The sequence below is a fragment of the Coffea eugenioides genome, chromosome 6 (assembly GCF_003713205.1).
Source record: "Coffea eugenioides isolate CCC68of chromosome 6, Ceug_1.0, whole genome shotgun sequence".
Lineage (NCBI taxonomy): Eukaryota > Viridiplantae > Streptophyta > Magnoliopsida > Gentianales > Rubiaceae > Coffea > Coffea eugenioides.
In genome coordinates this window covers 22,867,344-22,891,378 of record NC_040040.1, presented here as the reverse complement: position 1 = coordinate 22,891,378, position 24,035 = coordinate 22,867,344, and the positions used below count along the sequence as shown (strand labels likewise).

Genomic DNA, 24,035 nt, shown 5'->3' with positions numbered 1-24,035 from the left:
AATCCCCGAAGTTATTTACAAGAGGTGAAATTGCGCAGGAAACTGTTGCGAAGTATCGAATTATGTACACTGCGTGGCTTTGTAGTTCGGAGCATAATACAAAGTTTCAGGACACTATTACCGCCATGATTGGGAGTAAATAGTAAATGGTTGCAAGATCATCATAAGTGAGGATGTAAATTCAGGACTCTTTGTGTATAGTAGGCAAAGGATGTTTTTGAAACAGTAGTTTTTTCGACCTGGCCATATTAGCAACGAAATTTGTGTCTTTTTGTATCATGCTGTTTATTTATCGGTTATGGCCATAAAATGTGATTTTAAGTCATGTGCAACAATTTAGAGTTTGAGCTGCAGTTTTCAGTAATAACATTAGCCGAACATGTATATTTATTTATATTTGTCGTAACTCTGTGCCAACTACTTGTAATATGGGAACTATGAAGAGTATGGATAATGAATATCAATCACTTGAAAATCCTAAAAACACAGAAGCATTAATGACATGCCCTTTTACGAGGGCAGAGTATTACACACCATTCACTTAACCATAGTTACCTTCAATAGCATAAGTTTTGTGCAAAATGCAATGAGTGTAATTCTGTATGCACTTACTGGAACTTACCTTCAACAATGTGTAACTATAGAACAAGCGTCCAATTGTACCGCTATTTGTTCGTTATGCACTTGGCTGTAACTTGTCAGTAAATAATTGACATATGAACAAATCAATAAATAATGCAACGTTGCATTTGTCTCGTTACTCAATAGTTGTGTATCATCACGTCAACTGATGGTTCAACTCACGAGAAGGTTTGAAGTGTTTTATCTTCAGTGTAAATAAATAGTTGTAATATTCTAAAGTACCTAGCCTCAGTCAAAGCACGTGGTAAAAGCTGCAAAATTCTCGTCTTATGTCTGTGACTTATTTCAATACACGTTATGACACTGGTTGTAAATATGTTCGTTTTTATCGCATTCACGCTTTATACGAAAGGATTGTGAATTGACATGGATTGGCTTAGACCAGCTTTCATAGTTAAAAGACTGATACATAGAGCACATATAAAGGTACATATTGTACATTACCAAAGCACAGCGACCAGACCCCAAATGTTTAAGTAGTCACATAAAATTTGATGAATTTTACAATCAAGCCGACACTCCATATAAAATTTATCCCTCACATTTTTAACACCTACCCTTTTAATACGTAGGAGTATTTATTCTCTGGGATTTGCTTCAAAATTTTCATTTATCATGAACGGATAATGTTACTTATTGTTGAAGCAGAACCAAACCTACATCTAATCAACAACCCGAGACATCATAGGTGCTTACCCGAACAAATTGACCCCTGCTAAGTTATATGATTGTAACTACCATTACTACATGGGTGTATCACTTCTTTGAAGAAGGTGTAAAGGCAGGTGAACTACTTGTACATCAAATATTAAAACCCATGGGGCCAAGACGAATAGTTAAAAATTTATATAATTTTTATCAACACTGAAGTATGTGACATTATAATCAACCGGTGCGCAATGAAGTGCAAACATTTGAATATACACCAAATACTTTAAATTTGCCAAGTTGTACGCTGAAAATAATAAAGGCAGGGACCCTCATCCAAAAGGAGAAGATGCGGGGACGATTACCGTCCCTAACAGTTAATGGCCAAGATTTGTCAAACAAAATTTGTAAGGGTCAGATTTTAACGTGTATAAGACCCATAAAATATTATTTTAGTGTTACTCGCTGTTGTTCTAGTGTTACATCGTGTACAAATGATGTTACACTGTATGCAACATGCACACAAGCTTCCGAAACGATTGCTCGCTTATTCAAAATGCACACCGTATGCAAATGATGTTACTTATTCCTAAATTGATATAATTCTCCAAAATTATGTTGCTAGCTTATATCGTTTCTTGCCACATATTAACTCTCACCTGTGTTTGTCCGTGTTAGCTCCCATCGACACACAACCACTACTTCATCAGAAGGTTGAAACACTTTCATTTGTATGCCCCAAAAGGAGTTTTAGAGCATTCAAATGTCTTCATCTACCAATATATTGGTGGCGGATCCACTGAGTTAAGGTACCAATATCGGCACTGTCACTGCTGAAAAAGGGCTGTGCTGAAGATCGTGGAGTCACAGAAACCAACGAAAGGGTTGCTGTACTTCGTCCGTGAAGGAAAAGCTTTTGCTTTTTTCGCTTGGTGTCATCCAATGGGGAGGAATCATGAGCAAGTTCAGACTAACTATTGCCCTCCCTCACCTAATCAACAAGCAATAAGCAGAGAAAGCTCCTTCGATAGCCCCGGAACAGTGAAAAATGAATCAAACTCTTTCCCGTATCATGTGCACCGAATCGAACAAGATATTCAACAAATGAAAACCTTCATGACGATATCGGTAATGGTCGACCTTCTGTTGCTACTAATAGCAATTTTTCGATGACACAACTTTAATTTTTTGACCCGTATGATGCGGACGATGACTATAGTTTGTCATAGATAGATCCTCTATAGGCAAAGTAGCTGACATCCTTGTACTGTTGCCCTTTCCATTTTGGCAGTTCATCTGGAAGAACTTTCAAACAGTAGAAAGAGTCTTATAGTTGAATGAAGCTGGTGGAGTCACAAAAAATTAATTTTTTGTGAAGTTATATGATTACTCTTACATCTGAAATCAAGAGTTGTTCAGTTAACTTTCCATTTTTTATGTTGTTCAATTGTTCTGTGTGAATGACAAATAATAGCATTGAACGTATTAATTGTATAATGATTCACGAATGGTTAACTCAATTGTAGAATGTTACAATTCGTACATTCTTACTTACAACTTTGTTCGTTCTGAGTTACAACATTCATAAAATTAAAGATCAAATTGAAAATCTCAAATAGAGCAAAAGGAGTAGAAGGAGATGTTCACAGAGGTTCCAAATTTGGGTTCTAAAATGACCTAGGGCATTCAGTTTTACACATCTGACTTTGGGCCAAAAAAATTGATTTTGATTGTGAGGTTTTGTGCAAAACATGTTGAGTATCACTGATGTTTAACTCTGTATTCACACCGGTACCCTTAATGTTGGGGTACAGGTCATTTCAAGATAAAAGTTATAAAATTTGTTTTATTGTCTGATGCTGATTAGCAACACGACGTCACCCTTATCAAGAGTATCGGTACTAAAAATATAGTCCAATATTTTTTGAAAATGTTAACCCAAGACTGTTCATATATTATTACAATTCGTACGTTCTTGGTTACTGTTTCGTTCATTATGAGTTACAACATTCAAAAAATTAAAGGTCGAATTGGAAATGTCGATTAAAGTATTGGAGCAGAAGGAGGTACGAATAGCAGACTGAGGAAGTAAATTTGGGTCATAAACTGACCAAGACCATACAGTGTTACATATCTGATTCCGCAGTCGAGAACCTATTGAAGAAGGTTTCTTATTCACGTGTAGAGTGTAACTCTGTATGCACATATTGAAAAAGTAGGGTCACTGACGTGTAACTCTGTATGCACGTGAACTTATATCTTGGTGTACTGGTCATTTCGTCATAAAAGTTGCAAAAAATGTTCCCCGAAGTCTGAACTAAATTGACAGATGCTCACCAGCTGCATGTGACTCTACAGCTTCCACAGTCGCGACGAAATTGTTGGCCTGGAATGCGTTGGCCTCTGATATTTTAACACATTGTGAGGGTCCTGCGGACTATAAAAGGACGCGGTTGCAGTAGTATATCCCTTAACAACAAAAATTTTTCCGTCCACCTTTCATTACTGCTAACATTCTTCATTTTATTCCACTTCACACTTCCCATTTCATTCTACTAAAGGGTGGCAATGGACCCGTGTCTAAAATTTATTATTAGTAGTCTTCGACCCTTCTCTAACTTCAATTGCAGTGTCATCAGTAGAGTGTTCACACAGAAATCAAGTTCTTGGGCGCCAAATAGCAGCCAATGGGTTGCATAATGTTCGAGAAGATCTCGCTAATTTAATGAGATGTTCGAGAAGGTTTCGCTCTATCAAATATTTTGGGGTTCGAAACGATCATCACTATATTGTCAATAGACACTTAATAAAGTGTCTAAAAAGTTTAATGAATCGGGGGGAGGAATTTTTGTTTGTGCCAAGCGCTATTGCACAAACAAGAGAAGAGAAAAGGTTCATTGGATATTAAACAGTTGTAGTATCACTAGCTGTAACATCAGGAAATTTCTAGTTGTAATATCACTAATTATAACTAGAGAAGATGAAAAAATGCCGATTGCAAATTCATTAGTTGTAATCAATTGTAACATATACCTAATTGGTTGTAACTCAATATGTACATGTCGTAATGACAATTTGTTGCATTTTAAATATTGGTTAACAATTCATCGTATCTCAACTAGTTCCTATATCACTGTATAATTGAATGTAAAATCAGTAGCTGTAATATCACTAGTTGTAATAACAATAGCTGTAACATGTTGTAATACACACCTAACAGGTTGTAACTCGTTCACTTTCTCCGTTATGACTATTTTTTGTATTATAAAACTTACATTAAACATGGGTAAGTAGTTGTCCCCTAGTACTATCATATTCATCGGCGAAACAATTACCTACATATGGTCGTGTGATACTATTGAAACAGCATAATGCGTTTTAATGGTAATATATACCTATTCAAGTGCCTCTATTTGCCAATTGTATTACTCTTCTTAATACAATTTTAACCCACTTGTCTAAGTTTGAACAGAGTGAAACATCGCTGGTTTGTGTACAATCACATGAATAAGTTGTAACATATTAAAGGTTTCTGTCTCTTGAGAAACATATTAAAGGCCGAACCCTCTACTATTACCTAATTGGATCGAATTGAACCATTATTTCATCCACACACTATACATTTGACCAAACGTTGAGTCTATTCTCTCGTTAATAGGTGGTTGCCATGCCTTCATCTACTCACATTTGGAGTACTATCTCGTGGAGAATAGCATGAAATGACACAGTATCTATATTGTTCACGTTGCCAAAAGATACTATTTATTATGCATGCTCTGAAACAGGTGCTCCCTTTTTTAAACATTTCTACATCTTTGGTATCTCCCCCCTAATTATTTATCAGTAGATCCTTCCTTTCACTTAACCAAAAAGTAGTAGATGTTAGCATAGTCATGCAATCCACAAACGAAAGATCTCATACAAGCTCACCATCAAAGGTTCGGCAAAAAAGACGAAAAGTATCGTTGGGTCCAACAAATGTCATAAGCAAGTATGAAACACCAGACGGGAGGATTTTATATGGTACTAAACGTGAATTCAGGAACGCTTCACTTAACACCAACAACCCTCTGGGACTAACTGGCCACACTTTTAAAAATAGTGTCGACGATCATCTACCATCTGGTTATTTCGTTATGGACCATGAACCTATATGGGAGCATGTTCGTGAGCGAAGAATGGAATTAGAGGTACTTTGTCGCTAGCATAGCCTCCGCGTCCCGAGAACAAGGTCAGCAGATCTTGTTATAGGACCACAAGCCAATGATGCAAACGTATTACATAGACTACAGCGAGAAGTTATACAGATGGAGTGTAGATTTCACAGGTTCCACGAGATCCAGGCTGCAAAAAGACATGGTATTGAAAAAGAATTTGATATTCAGCACATTTTTGCAGATCCCATGCTTATATCCGACCCGGACCTATTTGACTTTACTGAATCAAGCGACGATGACTTTCAAAGGTACATATCTGATTGTCTAATGCATGACGGCATTCCCAAGTGTTGTATGGGATACGACTGATAACAAGGGATGTAATCCAATGTTCGTCAGGGTAGCGATAAAACTATACTCATTATAATTTCTACTCAAACAAATTGGCTACACTATTTGGATATTAATCATGCATGTTAAACATTCGTAACTAGTTGAAGCATAACAGTAATATATCCCTAACTGGTGTACTGTTCGTTCTTCTTTTTTTTACATTGTAAAACTTCGTTTTAATTGGACAAATTACTTCTTCAAAGAATCATTTTCTTATGCGCAACTATTACCAATATGTGGTCGTGGCCTGGATTGACCATAATTGAATTAACCTAAAAATTTGTAATACCAATTCATGTGCCTGTGATACATCATGTCAATGGTGGGCAAAAATTCGTCAAGCGATGCAAAACAAATGACCTTAATGATTATGTTTTTATAAAAATACCCCAATAATAATTCAAATTTAGCATCGTAACAAAATCAAGAGAATTTGTACTTTAGATTGTGTTATCTAATATATCTTACCTTTGGCGGTGCGATCTATGCCAATAAATATGTTATTAGGGTATGCAATTGAATGTAGTAGAATGGTATATATATCACGATAGCCATTCAACTGTTATGGTAGATTTAGTAAAAAATATTTGATCACAAAAAAATACGTTCAATTCTATTGTAAAATTGTTACTTAAAGTTTTTACCAACTTTATAATTTTCTAGCAATTTTATACAACCCAATACGTAATATTGATAACTACTAATAATAGATGCGATTACAATTGTAGTCCACTTGTTTAAATTTGAAAAGAGTGAAACATCAATGGTGCCTGTACAACCTCCTCAATAAGTTGTAGCAGCTTATTAACTGCTTGTAACGTGCATATGAAGCATTTCCAGGTTGGGACAACCACTTAATGTCTCGTTCAAAAATTATAGTTACACATCATTTAGTAACCTCATTCTCGGGGGAGGCAACGTCAACGTGTAGTTGCAATCCTTGAGTGTTATTTCTTCCCTGAAATGCGTAACGATGGCAAATCAGCAAATATTATTAATGAAACATAAGGTGATATACGATGTCCAAGTATTCTTTAAAAAAATTACATAAATATGTACTGTAACGATGAAAGTTTGTCACCTGGGGTGATGGTGTAAATACATGATATGCACCAACATGACAGTGTGTTGAAATTGCCGCACGCTCCTCCTACATTATATAGTATAAGTATTCGACTATCAACAAATTATTACCAGTGCCTATATTGCTCACTTACAAAGTTAAATTGGACTACATATTATGACAAAAATGATATATCAAACCATTAATATATCTCTAAAGAAAATTTGGAATGTATCCATTCTGTGGGGACACTTCCAGGAGGCCCCTGATTAGCCAAACAGTGGACTTTCGAATAATACAAAACATTATGTTATTAAAGTCAGCATACGTTAACTACATAATATGCATGATTTGATAGTGTTCGGGTGCCCACTGTTACAATTAAAGAAAAAAAGTAGCTCTACTATACGAACAAGAGGGTCTTTATTTTAACTACTAAATGTATACATACCGTTTCACTTTCATCGATTTTGGGAGTAACAGCGTTTGGAAGGCCATTCACTGTCTGACTCATTGAATGCGCCTACGAGTTTTGTATGCGCCAAATCATTGTATAAGACAAACAAAATAGATATATTAGGAGGGATGACGGCCGTAACAACATTATCACACAATGTAACATCAATATAACTATTTATGCTGTTACAAACATCCAATTAAAAACAAGAGTCATGTCCATTTTATACTAATTGAAATAGAGTCAGTAGATGAACGGCATCTCATAAACATGTATTCCTCAAATGAAACCGATATCGGCTCCGATTCTGAAACCTATAGTATTGATACGACAATAATATTATTTCATAATGAATATAATCTAAACTTTAGTTAATAGTATAACGATAACATTGTTTTAGTATAAATGTTTCCCAAGTATCAAAATTGGATCCATACCGTGGTTTGTGTAGTTCTTGATAATCTAGATTTTTTTTTACTCTATCAAATTTATCGATCCAACTTCGCATCACTCTACTTTTCTTCCCACTGGCTCATTTTTTAATGTCTGTTGCGACTGCTGCCTCTCCCATTTCATTTACAATTTCAATTTTATCCCGTTCTTTCATGTTCAGATTTTTTTTTATTTTTCAAAAGTTGCTCTTCGCTTTCTGAGAGGAGGAGCTTAACTCTCTTTGCCAAATCGGATATGACAGTGATTACTACTTTGCCGGTGTCCTCCGACATTACTGCTCGAGTTGTGACCTTAATCATGGTTGGAGCGAGTTCCCGATAACGAGTTGAAATCATTACTTTTGGATCTGCCACAATTTTCCATTCTCGCCAATCAAAACAGTCTCCAACCCGAGCTCTTTTTGTCCATCGCTTCTTAACGTATTCAAGAGAAATTATTTTTATACCCACGATATCAAATACCATCAACGCGTGCTCACACAAAATGCCTTCATTCTCATATTTTTACAACTACAACGTACACTAAGATCATTCCGATTAAATATCACTATTCTTTCAGATCCTCCATTGTACCTCATGATCGCAAATTCCACAAATATCTCTGTATCTTGTTGTCTCAATATAACCATAGCTGTTGACTCGCCATATTCATTTTGAAATGCAACAAATACGGTTAGTGAATACGTCTCTGATGCATGCACAAACAAAGGTGTTTGCCTTAACCCTACCATGGGGAGTTTTTGCCTCATTTCATATTCTGCGATCAGTTCATTGTGTCTCTTTTCATCAACAACCCGATTGAAATGTCTAAAGAACTGTACAAGGTCATGGCCCAGTTTCAAATGATTTTTAATTGTTGCATTTAGACTTTCGCTAAGTTGGGTGTTTCGCATTCCCGCGGTTCATCTTTCTTTCATTATACACCTTATCTATTTATCACGAATTCGATACAATCCGAAGAGTGATTCATTATTTTCAAGATTGTCCCTATTGAATTGTTCCACTTCTTCAAACTCATACATGCAACCACCAAACATATATGAAAGATCACTATTTTTCTTGTAATGATTGCCAAGATGTTCATAAAATTACGCCTTATGTGAAACGTACATAGACCGTGAAATATTTCTGGCATGACAACTGAAAAAGCGGCTGCCATGGTTTGATCTTGGTTGGTTAGTATAGTATTTGAACGCTTTCCGCACATTGCTTCTAGAAATGTACCAAACACCCACTTGAAAGAATCTATAGTCTCATCATATATAAAGAAAGCATCGAATATCACAATTTATCTATGTTGGTTAAAATCCACAAACACTCCAAGTTGCAGATATTCTTTATTTATTTTGTACGTTGTGTCGAATGTGATTACGTCTCCAAAAAAGTTGTAGTCAATTAACATTCCTGCATCAGCCCAAAAAATATTCGTTATCTGCTCTTCACAGTCCAGCTGTACGGCATGAAAAAATGATGGATTCTCCAGTGTTTACTCTTGAAAATAATTCAGCATGCTACCTGTTTCTCCATATTTCAAACTTTTTTCCCGTCGAGTATGAAGATATCATTTCAGGTCTTTCCAAGTATATCCTACATTTCCCATCCCACCTGCCTCCTTTTCCATAAGCTTATGGCTCTGTTTCAATGAAAGCCCAGCGTCCTCGCTTATTTTAGTTTGGAATCCTTGAGTCTCGCTCACTTTTCTTTGTGATGGTACCATGTGCGAACATTAAGCAATGTGCAACTCATGGTTATACTCTAAGACAAGGTCATGCACACGGTACTTCATTGTCTCTCTTAGCAACACGATAACCATTTTAGCTCCACACCCTGTTTTCGTCGGCGCTCGTGTCCTCTTTGGCATCACATCACCTTCGTACTTGCGCTTCACACCTTCCTTGTAACAACTATATCTCCTAGACGTGGTCAAGCAGTCTTTGTCTTTATTCAGATAGTTTTTATGTACACTAAAATCCATTTTAAAGGCATACTTGTTATAAAACTTGTACGCATCCTCTTCACTGTTGAACTCCATTCCTAACTCAGGGGTCCGAGCTTCTGTCAATTTGCTGCAATCTATTACTTCTGCTCCTACCAATTATGTATCAAACACTCTAATTTGCAACACTTCATGAATAGTATGTACATAAATGACAGCATGAATGTATATTACCATTCATAATGTGTTATGAATCACATATTACTTGTATACCAAATCCTGTTATTATGCTTATCAATATGATTAATGATTCACATTACCTTACTTTTACTCTAAGACAACGACTTTATCTATGTACAAATACAATTTCATGTACACTAAGTTATATGGACTGTAATGTATTGGTCACACGATGTAAGTCTATTTTAACTGTATGTATATCTACGTTGGTGATTATATTTTGATTCTAGATTCTTTAACTCACTGGATCTTATGTCATTCGTTAATGACAACCGCATAAGTCCACTCCGCATTTTCTACTATTTCTACATTTTGAGGGCCAGACAAGCACTTTCTACACATTGTAATATATTTCTTACATCATGTAATTTACTTACAACACAAGATTCACCAATTTATTATTCACATATATGTCTTTTCCTCTGCTTCACCTCATTCAACTCTACGCCTCCATTTTATACATACTGCATGGTCAGGAGAGAGGCAAAGTAATATTGCCCCATGACCATGGACCAACTACTACATGCACAATGATTCACATCAATTGTAATACGATGGCTATAATATGTAACTAATTTATAATAGGATGTACATTAATTCACTTGTTAAATGTGACTTTGTTTCTCTCATCTTTCCCTAATTCCGTTCGACGGTTTATTTGAATACATACTCCTAGGTCTTCCAATAACTACTATCCCATTATAGTCCATCATTGAAAAGTTGAATGCTCACACACACACAGATATGGTACACACACACAAATACAGTACAACTTCACTATTCTTCTATCATCTTCATATTATGTCTTCAGTGACTTTAATTTCATCATTCATTTAACAGATGTGCATTTGGGTGACAAATGATTGGCCACAATTACTGACATGGTTCACTCACGTTATCTTGGTCTGCTAATACACTTTAGTTTCAATGAAGTCGAAAAGCGTAGCTGCTTCTGCTATTAAGTTGAAGAACAAAATTTGGCTTCGTGAAATGCTCAATTTTCTCTGTTTGCTTCTACCTTACCGCCTGTCTTGCACGCATTTAAAATGGATACAACACTCTCATACCCAGTTGAAGACCACAGCTGCTTCTGCTATTTAGTTTTACGGACAAACTCTGGATTCGTCTCTGTTTGCTTCTACCTTGCCGCTTGCCTCTCCACTCACTTTTCTGTCAATTGCTTCCTTCATCAAAGTAGACTATACCCACTTCACCTAGAAACACCCAGTAGGTTGAATCCCACCCGAACTTCAGCTTTCTACCTTCAGTGAGCGGTTGGCCAGAATAGACTACCTTCAGAAGCACGCCAAGACTCTTCTCTCAATTTTTTTTTCTGCGGCTATTTCAAATTTTCAACTTGAATTTCAAAATATACTTCTCTTCCGTTTGCTCCCGTTTGGAAGTCAACATTTTTTTATTTCGAACGGCGTCGTTTTTGGATATTAATGAGCCTTCCTGACTTGGCTCATTTGTTTCCTCACATTTTTTATTGTGAGGAGATCGTTCAGGAGCGGTCGGCCTGACGACCGCTCCTGCCCCGTATCCGTCAACATCTTAGAGGACTTTCTATGATTAACCCCAATGTATGTATGATTACTCACTACTACTACAAGGCTATTTTGCCAAGTCATCAAATCTAGACTAGGATGCTTTCTACATTGCATTAATTTATGAGTCCAAAAACGTATAATTCATTTATTATGGATGGTGCATTGCTGCATGTACAAAATCATCAAAATATAACTCAGTGGAGCAAAATAGTAAGAGCAAATATCCCCAAAAGATAAGAGAGACGTAATCACACGATCTTGGAGTTTGGACTTTCCTGAGAAGATGCAAACAAAATTGAGTCACAACATCTACTATGTGAATGCTGGCAAAAGATGGAAAACTATGTTGGCTAATAAATAAGGGCTGCGTTTGGATTAGCTATTTTTTGGGGTATTTTTGAAATATTTTATTATAACAGTATATATGAAAATTTTTTACTATAGATATATTTTTTATGATTTTTAGAGGGATTTTTGGAATATATTTTGGGATAACTTTTAAAATTATAATATTTTTATGTTACTTTTTAAAAATTAATACTACTACTCACAACCATCGCCGCTACTATCTCTACACACCCATAACCACCCCTTCCTCTTCTTCCTCCTCCCTCCCCCCTCTCTTTCCTTTCTCTCTTCCTCCTACCTCCCCCTCCCTTCCCCCACACCCCGTTCCTTCCTCCCTCTCAATCTGGTCTTGGCAAGAATGAGGCCTTTGGTCTCAAGATCGCGGCCAAAAAGTTGTGAGGGAAGGAGGAGGAAGAGGGAAGAAAATAAGGGAGGAGAGGGAAAAGGAAGGAAGGGGTGGTGATAGGTAAAAATTGTTGTAGAATTTATTTTTTAAAAAAAATTTTTGGTATATTTATGAGTTATTTTTGATATATTATATGAATCATATGTTTTTTGAATTATTTTTTGTGTATTAATATAATATTGTATTTGAAAAACTAAAATTTGAAAAACAGGCTAATCCAAACCAAACGGAGATCACAATTCTATAAAAGACATGACTAACAAGGAGGAGTTGGTATAGTAGCAAACTCATCGGGTGAGAAGTCCGGAATACCATTAGATATCTCACCATAGTCATGGCTGATAAACTGGTAGAAGTTTTTGATAGATTTGATCTGTCCAACAAAGAAAACTCAGGAATTATCCTTGATGGTGTAGATGAGGATATAGGTAAGGAGGAATGCAGGAAAAGTCTCTTTGGTAGTATAATGGGAGAAAGAATTGTTAATTTCATAGGAGTGAAAAACTTTGTCAACCAAGTGTGGGGATTTCCAAGGAATATGGTGGCAGTTGAACTAGGGGCAAATTTGTTTCAATTCAACTTCTCCGAAGTGATGGATATGGATAAGGTGCCGAATGGAAGACCATACACAATTAACAACCAACTTCTCAACATCAAACCGTGGGTAGAGGGCATAGATCACCGAATGGAGGCGTTCCAATTGACGCACATCTGGGTTCAACTATAGAACCTGCCAATACATTGGCTCACAAAGGAAATAGGGATAAAGATTGGTGGTATTTTTGAGGATGTGGAGGGTATTATCATCCCAATGGGTGGCAGCAAGGTAGGGAGAAACATGAAGCTGAAAGTAGTGGTAAACACATCATTTCTCCTGTTAAGAGGAACCGTGGTGAAATTAAATGGGCAGAGCATCTGGGTGGATTTTAGGTATGAAAAGTGTTCGAATTTTTGCTATGGATGCTGATTAATTGGCCACAGTGACAAATCTTGCAGTCTCAAATCAAGGACAACCAGGGGAAATTCCAAACCTCAATATGGAGCATGGATGAGAGCCCAAACCAAAGGAGCGTCCCCAAAAAAGAGAACAAAGCTCCAGTCAGATGTTCCTAGAGAACCAAAAGAGACGATGAACTTTGCTGCCCAGAGACTTCTGTTCGAAGGAGACTACATAATTAACCAGACAAGAGGTTTGGGCACCAATAGACCTGACAATGGCGGACTGAAGATAGTCAGGCAAGAGTGGGAAGATGACTCTATCATGTAAGGGAAAGAAAGGGAATGAAAGATCCAAAATCAATTTTCAAATTTGGGCGGGGCGAAAATCAAGTAAAGTAAGCCTACATCTGAAAACACAAAAAAACAAGAAGGGGGCAGGAAGGCTCAGGGGGAAGTCAAAGGTAACAAAAGCCCAGGCCCAATTTGTAGCCTGGCTTCCAAAAAGTCCACAAAACAAGGAGGAGTTAAAACAGGACTCGGTGAAACATATGGATATTTTGGATGAAACTAGCGAAAAGGAAGAAGAACAACTCTCTCTCATGAACTTAGCCCCAGAGCCATCAGCTGCAAACCAAGGAGTAATCAGCCAACAACCGTCGTCAAGGAAATGAAAAATAAAGGCAGAAAGTAGATTAGGGTAGCTAGGAAAGATGCCAAAGGGCAACAAGGACAGGTGGTTAGGATACATTTCTCAGATATTGACATGAACAGTGAAACTCCAATTGAGCTGCAAAAAGGAGATTATCAGAGAAGGACGAAGAGGACAACCACATGCAAATTCATGGGGTCACGGCTAAGAGATGTAAACGGAAGCAAGGGTATGTTAGTATACTAGAATTTGAGGTCATGAAAGCCAGCCTAAATTGGTCTCTCAAGTTCACATGAAGGTTGCGGCATGGAATTGTCGAGGGGCAGAGAGCTCCCTGTCTTAAGGAGGTAATTCACCTCCACTCCCCTAATATTATCTTTTTATGTGAAACAAAAAATCAAAAATTTTTTTTGAATGTGAAAAAGAAAATAGGATACGAGGGAATGGTTTTAGTGGACCCTGTTGGTAAAGCTAGAGGGTTTGCAGTTTTTTGGAAAAATTCCACAAAGGTAGTTAATGTTTTATCTACCCTTTTTACCATTGAACTTTTTTTGAACTCTGATAATGATACTGGTAACTGGTGATGCATTTTTGTTTATACTAGTACTGATGATAAAATCAGGAAAAATCAATGGGATATTTTGTATAGTAGGAACAAAATTTGGGGTAATAATAAAGTTTTTATTGGGGACTTTAATGACATAATTTCCAACGAAGAAAAATAGGGGGATAGAGTGCGTCCCAACTGGACTTTTTCTGATTTCAAAGATTTCGTTAACAAAAATAAGTTGTTGGATGTTTGTTTTAAGGGCCTCCCATGGACTTGAAGTAACCTTTGGGAAGGGAAGGGCTAGATAAAACAGAGACTGGACAGAGCTCTTGCAAGTGTGGACTGGTGTGAAAAATTCAAAGATGCTAGGGTGATTCATATTGAGATTGAGGCATCTGATCACGATATCTTCCTTTTAGAGATAGAGCTTAGGGTCAAGAAACCAAAAAGAAGATTTCATTTTGATCCCAAATAGCTCCAATACAGGGAAGTGGAAGGCCTAATCCAAGAGACATGGGGTAAAAATCAAGTGGGGTCTAGAGGATTTAGAATCAGTAGGAAGATTAAACAATGCAGAATGACCCTTTCAGCTTGGAACAGATCGCTGAATCTAAATAGCAAGATAGAAATTAGAAGGATCAAAGAGGAAATACAAGCTACAAAGACCAGGCATGGGAATAACAATAAAGAAGCCGTTAAACTGCTTACGAAGCAGCTTTCTGATGCCTATAAGCAAGAGGAACTTTTTCGGAACCAAAGGGCAAGAACCAAATGGCTTCAAAATGGGGACAAGAATACTGCATATTTTCATGCTTGTGTGAGTGGCAGAAGGAAAAGGAACAGAATATCTAGGTTGAGAAAGACCAGGGAGGGTGGTGTACAATTGATGAGGAAATAGGAGAGGAAATTGCTCAATTCTACAACCAACTCTTCACATCTTCGAAGCCTTCAGAATTTGATGAGATACTAAATGGTATTCCCAAGACTATCACTGAATAGGTGAATCTGCAACTTACCAAACCTGTAACCAAGAAGGAAATCAAAATTGCAGTGTTCTCTATGTACCAAAACAAATCCCCTGGCCCATACGGTATGTCCCCTGTTTCCTTCCAAAGGTTTTGGAATATCATTAAAGTAGATGTAGTGGATACTATCCAAGGCTTCTTACATACTGGTTTCCTCTCTAAAGCTATCAATGAGACCCTGAATACCCTTATTCCTAAAATAGACAATCCTCACAACCTTGCTCACTTTAGGCCTATTAGTTTATATAATGTTTTTACAAAATCATTTCCAAGATTCTTGTGAACAGGCTCAAGCCTTTTCTTAACTCTTGCATTAGTTACTCCCAAGCATTTTTTGTCCCAAATAGACAAATACTTGACAATGTCATAGTAGCTTACGAGTGCATGCATTGGTTGAAGTCTAAAAGAGAGGGGAGGGATGGGTACATGGCCATTAAGCTTGATTTGTCCAAAGCCTATGACAGAGTCAAATGGAAATTTCTTTATACCCATTCTCAGTAAAATGGGGTTTGCCCCTCTGTGGATTAGATGGATGCATGGTTGCCTTTCCTCTGTGTCTTACTCTTTCAATGTTAATGGTGTTAAGCGAGGGTATGTAAGTCCTTCTAGAGAGATTAGGCAAGGAGATCCCCTTTCCCCGTGCCTGTTTCTGTTCTGTGCTGAAGAGCTCTCTAACCTCCTAAATAATGGTATCAGAAACAAACAAATTACAGGAGTTAAAATTGCAAAACAAGGCCCATCTGTTTCCCATCTATTTTTTGCTGATGATTCCCTTATTTTTTGTAAAGCTAATGGTGATGAAGCAGGACATATAAAGGAAATCTTGGAGTGCTATGAAAAAGCATCTGGACAACAAGTTAACATTAACAAATCAGCAATCTTTTTCAGCAAAAACACAGGCAGTAGAAAGAAGGAGGAGATGCTGCAGAAGTTAGGAGGAATCCAACAGGTTTCACAAGAAAAGTACTTGGGCTTACCTTTAGTTGTTGGAAGGTCCAAAAACAGTGTGTTCAGGTTCATTAAAGAAAATATGATGGCTAGAATCCAGAATTGGAAAGGTAAACTTCTGAGTAATGCAGGGAAAGATGTTCTGCTCAAATCAGTAGCTCTTGCAGTCCCATCCTATGCTATGTCAGTGTTCAAACTATCAAAGAGCCTATGCAAAGAGTTAAGTGGGATAATGGCCAGATTCTGGTAGGGAAATGATCAAGGGCGAAAAAGGATGCATTGGAAGAAATGGACTAATTTAGCGAATAGGAAAGAGAATGGTGGACTTGGGTTTAGGGACTTACTCTACTTTAATGAAGCTTTGCTATCCAAACAAGTATGGCGGCTCCTCACTTGCCCCAACTTGTTGGTGAGTAAAGTTATGAAAAGCAAGTACTTTCCTAAATCTAATATTTTTGAGTCCAAAGTAAAATGCACACTGGTGGGACTAACCCATGTTCAGTGGCGATGAAAACAAAATGCAAAATAAAATGCTCACTAGTGGGACTGACCCACGGCTAGCGGCGATGCAAAATAAAATGCTCACTAGTGGAACTGACCCACGACTAGTGGCGATGCAAAATAAAATGCTGGTATGTATGAGAAAACTATATAAGATTTACTTGAAAAATCATCCAAAAAAAATTGCCCCAGTGATGAATTGGTCAGTGGGATTAAACCCGAGCCTGCCTTAATAACGGGTCAGTGAGATTAAACCCGAGCCTGCCATGGTGATCGGTCAGTGGGATTGAACCCGAGCCTGCCTTGATGATCGGTCAGTGGGATTACACCCGAGCCTGCCGGAGATAGAATAAAACACACACGTTAGTGAGATAAACTCGATGCTAACGGTGGTAGAAGAAAAGAAACACACACGCTATGGTGGAATAAAAACGCACACATTAGTGAGATAAACTCGATGCTAACGGTGGTTGAATGAAACGCACACGTTAGTGAGATAGACTCGATGCTAACGGTGGTGAAATAAAAATGCACACGTTAGTGAGATAGACTCGATGCTAACGATGGTTGAATGAAACGCACACGTTAGTGAGATAGACTCGATGCTAACGGTGGTTGAAGTCAGTGAATTCAATGTGGTTGTCAAGAATGGGGAATGGAAGGGTGCGCAGCGGGCGCTGAGATCAAATTGAAATTTGTCAAGGAACAAGAAATTAAATTCAAGTTTGATTTTTTGAGAATCTTTTCAAAAAAATAATTTGCCCCAGTTTCCACCAATTATTGTGCAACCGATCAATTGATTTGCATTACGGCATGGTTGCTCCTCCTTGAGGCCTTGATTCGTAAGATTCTGACTTACGCTTCTTCCTCGATTTCAGCATGGATACCTGCACAGGGGCTTGCCAAAATACAACATGCACTTTATTTTAAATATTGCAACTACTACTCATGGAAGGAGCAGTGTGATTGATTTGAAAGTCTTGCTTGACTCTTTGACGAAATCCTCAAATGGACTATAAAAATTTTGCCCCAGTGTGGGCTTATTGTGTGAAATCTTACAAATGAAAATTTGCCCCAGTATGGGCCCATTTTGCAAAATCTCTCAAATGAAAATTTGCCCCAGTGCGGGTTCCTTTGACTGTAAACATTTGTTTGGATGACTCTCCATTTATTTGAACACTATGTTTCCTAACAGAAAATTTCATGATGAATTTCTCAAAATAATACCAAATTACAAAAGATTTCTTCCTCACTTTAGAATTGGTGCTTAGGGTAACGGGTCACCACTTGCAGGACCAATTAAGTGGGCGTTATTTCTGATTTGGAAATGGAAAGGGAAATGGGAGTTCAAGATTTATCTTATTTTTGTGCCCAAAATTGTATGTAATCCATTCAACATCACATCTTAGTGAAAGCAAAGAGTTTGTCACCCTTATTTCTTAAGAAAACTTAGTCAACACATAGGTTTTGTATGATTGCAACAGAGGGGTAAAAACGATAGCTAAACATGCGAAAACTGGTTATATCCTTATGATCACAAATGATTTGATAGATTTTCTTATGAGCATAATCCTCACTTTAGGTTGTCATGAAGGAATAAGTCAACGATGGATTTCATGAACTCGTAATGTGGCTTGAAAACGATAGTTAAAAAATAAGACTTTTATCTAATGTCCTCCTATTTATTCATTCTTTTACTGCAAAATTTCTCTGACACTTTAGAAGATACTATTCTTAATCAAGCAATACAGGCTTATCAATTTTACCTAGACCTAGGGTAATTCACCTCGCCTTTGTTGATGATTCTTCTTGTTTTTACGGGCAATTATCTAGTCAGAAATCATATTGCAACATATTCTCTTCTTATTTAATAATGACTTTAGATTTGTTTGCTAATCTATATAAATCTTCTATCTGTTATTGAAACACTATAGTCGAAATTAGGCCACATCCCTAGAAACTGCAAATTTTTGGAAAAAGGTTTTCAACTCTCTTACTCTCTTCAAGGCTTATGATAGAGCACTGTTAATCATTATTGAAATCTAGAAATAAAAGGATTTCTAGTTGGAAAGCTCATTACTTATCCTATACTAGTAGATTATAGGTAATGAAACTCATTCTTACTTGCATTTTAGTATATTAGTTCAGTATTTTTCTCATACTAGCTTCTCACCATCATCAAATTGAACAACGCTTCAATCATTTTTTTTAAATAAGAAACATATCAAATTATACTTCTACTATACTTAGCTGGGATAGCTTGAATTTCTCCTTAAAAGGAAGAAAGGTTGACAAGATGGCTCCAGAAATAATCTTGACCAATGAATCTATTTTAGTTATGCCTACTTCTCATCAATTCTCAGAGGCAACTAGAACTATTTTGAAAATTAGAACAATGTCTTCTTAAAATGGCATCATATTTTTTCATATGGAGTTGAAACATATCTTAGTTAAATCCCTAGTACTAGAACGAGGTTGATTTGGAATACTTTTGGCTTTGCTATTCTTTGTTTGATTCAAAAAAGTAAATTTAAAGTCTAAAATTATTGAATGTGAACTTGCCAACCTCCTGATATTCTTCTTTCCATCTCTTAATTCTTTTTGACAACACTTGCATAGCATTCCTCAACCTATTACAAGTAGACAATGATCCTAATTATTTAGCGAGTCTCATTTTATGGAAGATAAGCAATTATATTTCATTAAGAATATAACTCATCATATGTTCAACCTCACGTTTAATACATTAATGGGTAATGTTGTACACAAAGTATTAGTGCTCACAATCACTTAATAATCTATTGTTACTCTTTAAATCTCATTATCTAATGGCAATGCTAGAATAAAGGTAGTGTTTCTGTTGCTAGTGATTTTAGATAAATGGCTTGAATTCCATTTCTAATAACATTGTATTCATTAAGTTGTAAGACTTACCTCCTTTAGAGGCAAATTATGACCCACATGATTGGTTGATATTCTAATTAATTGATTGACAATTAATTAGTATCTCCCATTTAGGCAATGATTGGTGATTGGTATCCTGATTAATTGATTGACATTTTGTCAATAATTAATCAGTATATTTCATTTATTAGTGATTGATTGATACCTATTGTTAATTGATATCTTATTCAATCAGTTAATCAATCGAATCAATCAATTAGTCAGAAACTATTAATTTCAGTTATGAATTTTGGCAAGATTTCCTTGATGGAAGAAAACCCTAAGGATTTTTGTATTTGCCAGTAAGGGTCCCTTGCCTAACCCATAAATAGCTTGTAATATTCCATCAATTACACACTTTTGGGTTAGGCATAGGCTAGAAGATCCTTACTCTAAATTCTCTTTCTACTTTTCCTTCTTTTACATATTTTGTATTGTTAGAATAGACAAGAAGGAGTCAAAGATACAAGAAGAGATCAATTGTGCTTGACAATAATGGTTAGAGGTAAGTATATTTAAATTTTCGCTGCGTAGTACATTCGCATGTACATAGTTAGTTTAACATGTGGTATCAGAGCCAACCTCTAACCATGTTGTTCAACTCATAATTTCATGGTTTATTGGCAATCTGATAAAAGTTTTAGAGATTCGTATCAAGTTTAAACGAATCGAATTTAATTTGCCATGGGATCTATGGTCTATTTTCTCAATAATTGAGATTTATTGACTAATCCTATGTATATGTATCATTCATATCATACCTTATTTGGTTATGCAATTCATCCAGATTTTCTCCAATAATCTGATATAATTGCAAGTAATTTGAATGTTTCTTGGACTTACATATTTGTGATTATAAGGGTTATATGTATTAATTGTTATTATCAATACAATATAACAATTCGAGAAACATATAAAGAGTTGTTATATTCAACAATCAAAAGATTAATATCATATTAATCTATGCAAGATAATTGGTTAACTTTATATGAATGGATCTAGAGGTTTATTGAATCTTTGCTATCTTATTATGAGATAAATATCTGAAGGTATGATTTCAATGAGTTTGCCTCCATGTTCCTATTGTTACTTGAAATTATGTAGTATTTTGTGCACCACACTTGTGTTCATTTATCTCATATTATAATGTCAACATTAGCATAGTTGGTTATATTTAAATTTCAGAGAATTTCCTTTACAAAGTGTGTCTAGCATCTCAATTATTTGATGCATGAAGTATTTTAATCACATAAAGGCTGGTGGTTAAAAAAAATGAATATAAGAAAAAAAGGAAAATTATGAAATTCTTTTGTCAAAATACAGATTTTTGACTATTTTGCTATCCTTATAAAGTCTAGTACACTTTATGTTTGAGAGTAGCCATAGCATCTCAAAGATTGATGTACTATAACTTTGATCTTAGTGATTAAAATCAAGGATTTCTAGTCAACGAGTTGACTACTTATTTTCTATGAATTTTCATTAGAAGTTTTGTTTCATCGTTTATTTGGGAATAGTCACATCATTTTAAATATACGGTGTAAATAACTTTAATCACATAAGATTAAGTGATTATAAAAGGAAAGGAAAGTTCAATGAAATTTAGTCAACGTAAAGTTTTTTGACTATTGACAAATAACAAGATGCCATGCTAAAAATTTCACTTTTACATTATATATTTGGGAGTAGCCACAGTATCCCAAATATTTGATGAGAAAAGTTTTTTATCACATACAGTTTCGTGATTGCAATTATGAATTTTTAGTCAACATATTGACTAGTTGACAATTTTTCTTATAATGCCGTATACTTAGGAGTAGCCACAACATCTTAAGTATATTGGTGTTTGGGGAAATTTTGCATTTCTTTTTCACATATTGCTGAGTGATTAAAGAAATTTTAAAAAAATGGCATCTATATCAAGTTGCAATTAATTCATTGAGATAGTTATCCGGCCCCATAGGGAGGTAATTATTTTGGTGAGATTAATTGACATAAGATGGTAAATTAGATAGTGAATTAAGAGATATTTCTATGCCCACAGGTACGAATTATTTCTTTAATTCATTGTTCTAGATTACTAGTCTTATGATTAAGTAAAGTAAATTCTATGGATGTTTACAACCTTTTTCTATAGAAAGGTTTGAATATTTGAATTGACATAAGGTTGATTCAAAATCAAGGTACAAATTTCATAGCTTTTTTATGATATAGTTCTTGATTGTTAATTCAGTGTTTCATTCCAATGATTTTATGGTTCTTATTAGCTTAATTTTTAAATTCATTCTCTTTTGTTTTTGGTGCAAGTTTTAAATTAGCATTTCTATGAGAATGAGCAAACCATTCTCATAATGTGGATATATTTGCTAATATAGAGATTGAGTATGAGAATTGGGAGCAATTTAATAGTTTGCTTATTTTGTCTCATATTCATATAAAATAGGGTTCAAACCCTAATTATTTATAGTTAAATCTTGCATGAAAGCCATAAAGAAATTGTTGCAAGTTTTAACTAGCACCATTAGAAGGCTTTCTTTTGTGACACTTAAATATTGAAGTGTATTTTAGTTCATTTCTTAAAGTTGAGAATTTTGTTATATCATCAATTAAAGTCTGATCAAATTGAGATTGAGTTATTTCTATCGCATTTCAATCTTGATTCTTTCATGCAAAATTTCTTAGCCATTCAAACCTTTATAATACACATAAAGGTATATGGTTAATTACTTGTTTTAACCACGTGTATTAAGAAAGGATAAAGAGGTTAAGAAATAAGAGAAACTTAACCTTCATGAAAGAAGAAATGCAAAGAAAGGTAATTTTGTTCTCATTAAATCAAATAGCGATAAAGACCAACGTTGTTTGTAAGAGAATGATATTTGATACTCTACTTTGTGGGAAAGTAACTCAAAAGAAAATCTCAATTGTTGAGTGTTATAAATTGTGATATATTTGGTGAATTGGTTAAAGCTGTCAATTTACGCTGCTAGTATAATAATTTCTAATTATATGAAAAGTGAACAAAAGTTTCTTTATAGAAACTAAAAAATGTTCACATAAAGATAAGTGATGTATTATTGCTCATTTTAAGAAAATCTGTTATTTTTTCGAACAACATTATTTTCTTGTTACTTTAGAATTTCTATTTTCAAATTAATTACTATTGGGTATGATTATGAATCTTATTATCCAGTAGTAGATTTTGAAAATAGGAAAGTTATTAATTCTAAAGTTTCTAGTACTATCCTTTGAATTGAGCAATATACTGCACTTGATCATAATAATTATATTGGCAGCAAGTATGTTTATCACTAGGAAAACTCCTTAAATTTTAACATAAGAGATTGAGATATATCTCTATAAGGAAATAAAGAGTTGATAAATTATAAATCTTTAAAGATTTTAGATTTATTGACTATAATATTTCAGGTATACTGCATAAGTAAAGCAGACTATTCAACTATTATGAATGCCATAAGAGTTTCATTATAACACTAAAATTTTCTAAAATATTTTCTATCCTTTTTTATTGGTGAGAGATATGTAATCTCATTACTAGGTAACCATTCATCAAATATAAAGTTCCTTTCTTATTTGATAAAGGATCAATATTTGATACCTTTGTAAGTGTTCAAACAATAAAGGAAATTTGAAATTTGAGGGATAGAAAATAAAATGAAGGCTCACAAAATTAGGGGACTATCCTATATGTGCTCATTTTATAAATTTCTTAATTATGAAGCATTGCTAATGAGAAAAAACAATGCTTGATTAGTTACATCCAAATGATGTACCTTAAGGAAATGATGAGATAATTGTGGATATAGCATTTTGACAATCTTTATATCTTGTGAGTAATGCCTTGAAATTGAAGTATATACTTAAACAATTTCCTCCAATGTTGTTTAAACACCATTTTGATTATGGTATGGATGGAAATCAAGTTTAAAATATTATGTTCAGTTTTGTGAGGGTAATCAACCTGCACATAAAGAAGCTGTACAAAGGAAACAAGGCTATTTTACTTCAAGAAATTTAGATTCCTTTACACTTCAAGAATTATTAGAACTGGAGATTTAAATTTCTTAAGAACATGAAGTAAGTGGGAGTATTTTGACTCTAGAATGGAGTTTTGAAATGGTAAGGATTCGTATTTGACTCCTTTGCATATGAAAAATTGATAGCTTT

The 24,035-nt window shown here is 35.2% G+C and overlaps 1 protein-coding gene across 1 annotated transcript; it reads left to right on the top strand.

The window, feature by feature from the left end:
* Positions 1 to 15,957: 15,957 nt before the first annotated feature.
* On the top strand, positions 15,958 to 16,653 carry LOC113773872. Its single transcript, XM_027318475.1, has one exon. It carries the CDS (start codon positions 15,958 to 15,960, stop codon positions 16,651 to 16,653), a length of 696 nt encoding a protein of 231 aa, XP_027174276.1.
* Positions 16,654 to 24,035: the final 7,382 nt, after the last annotated feature.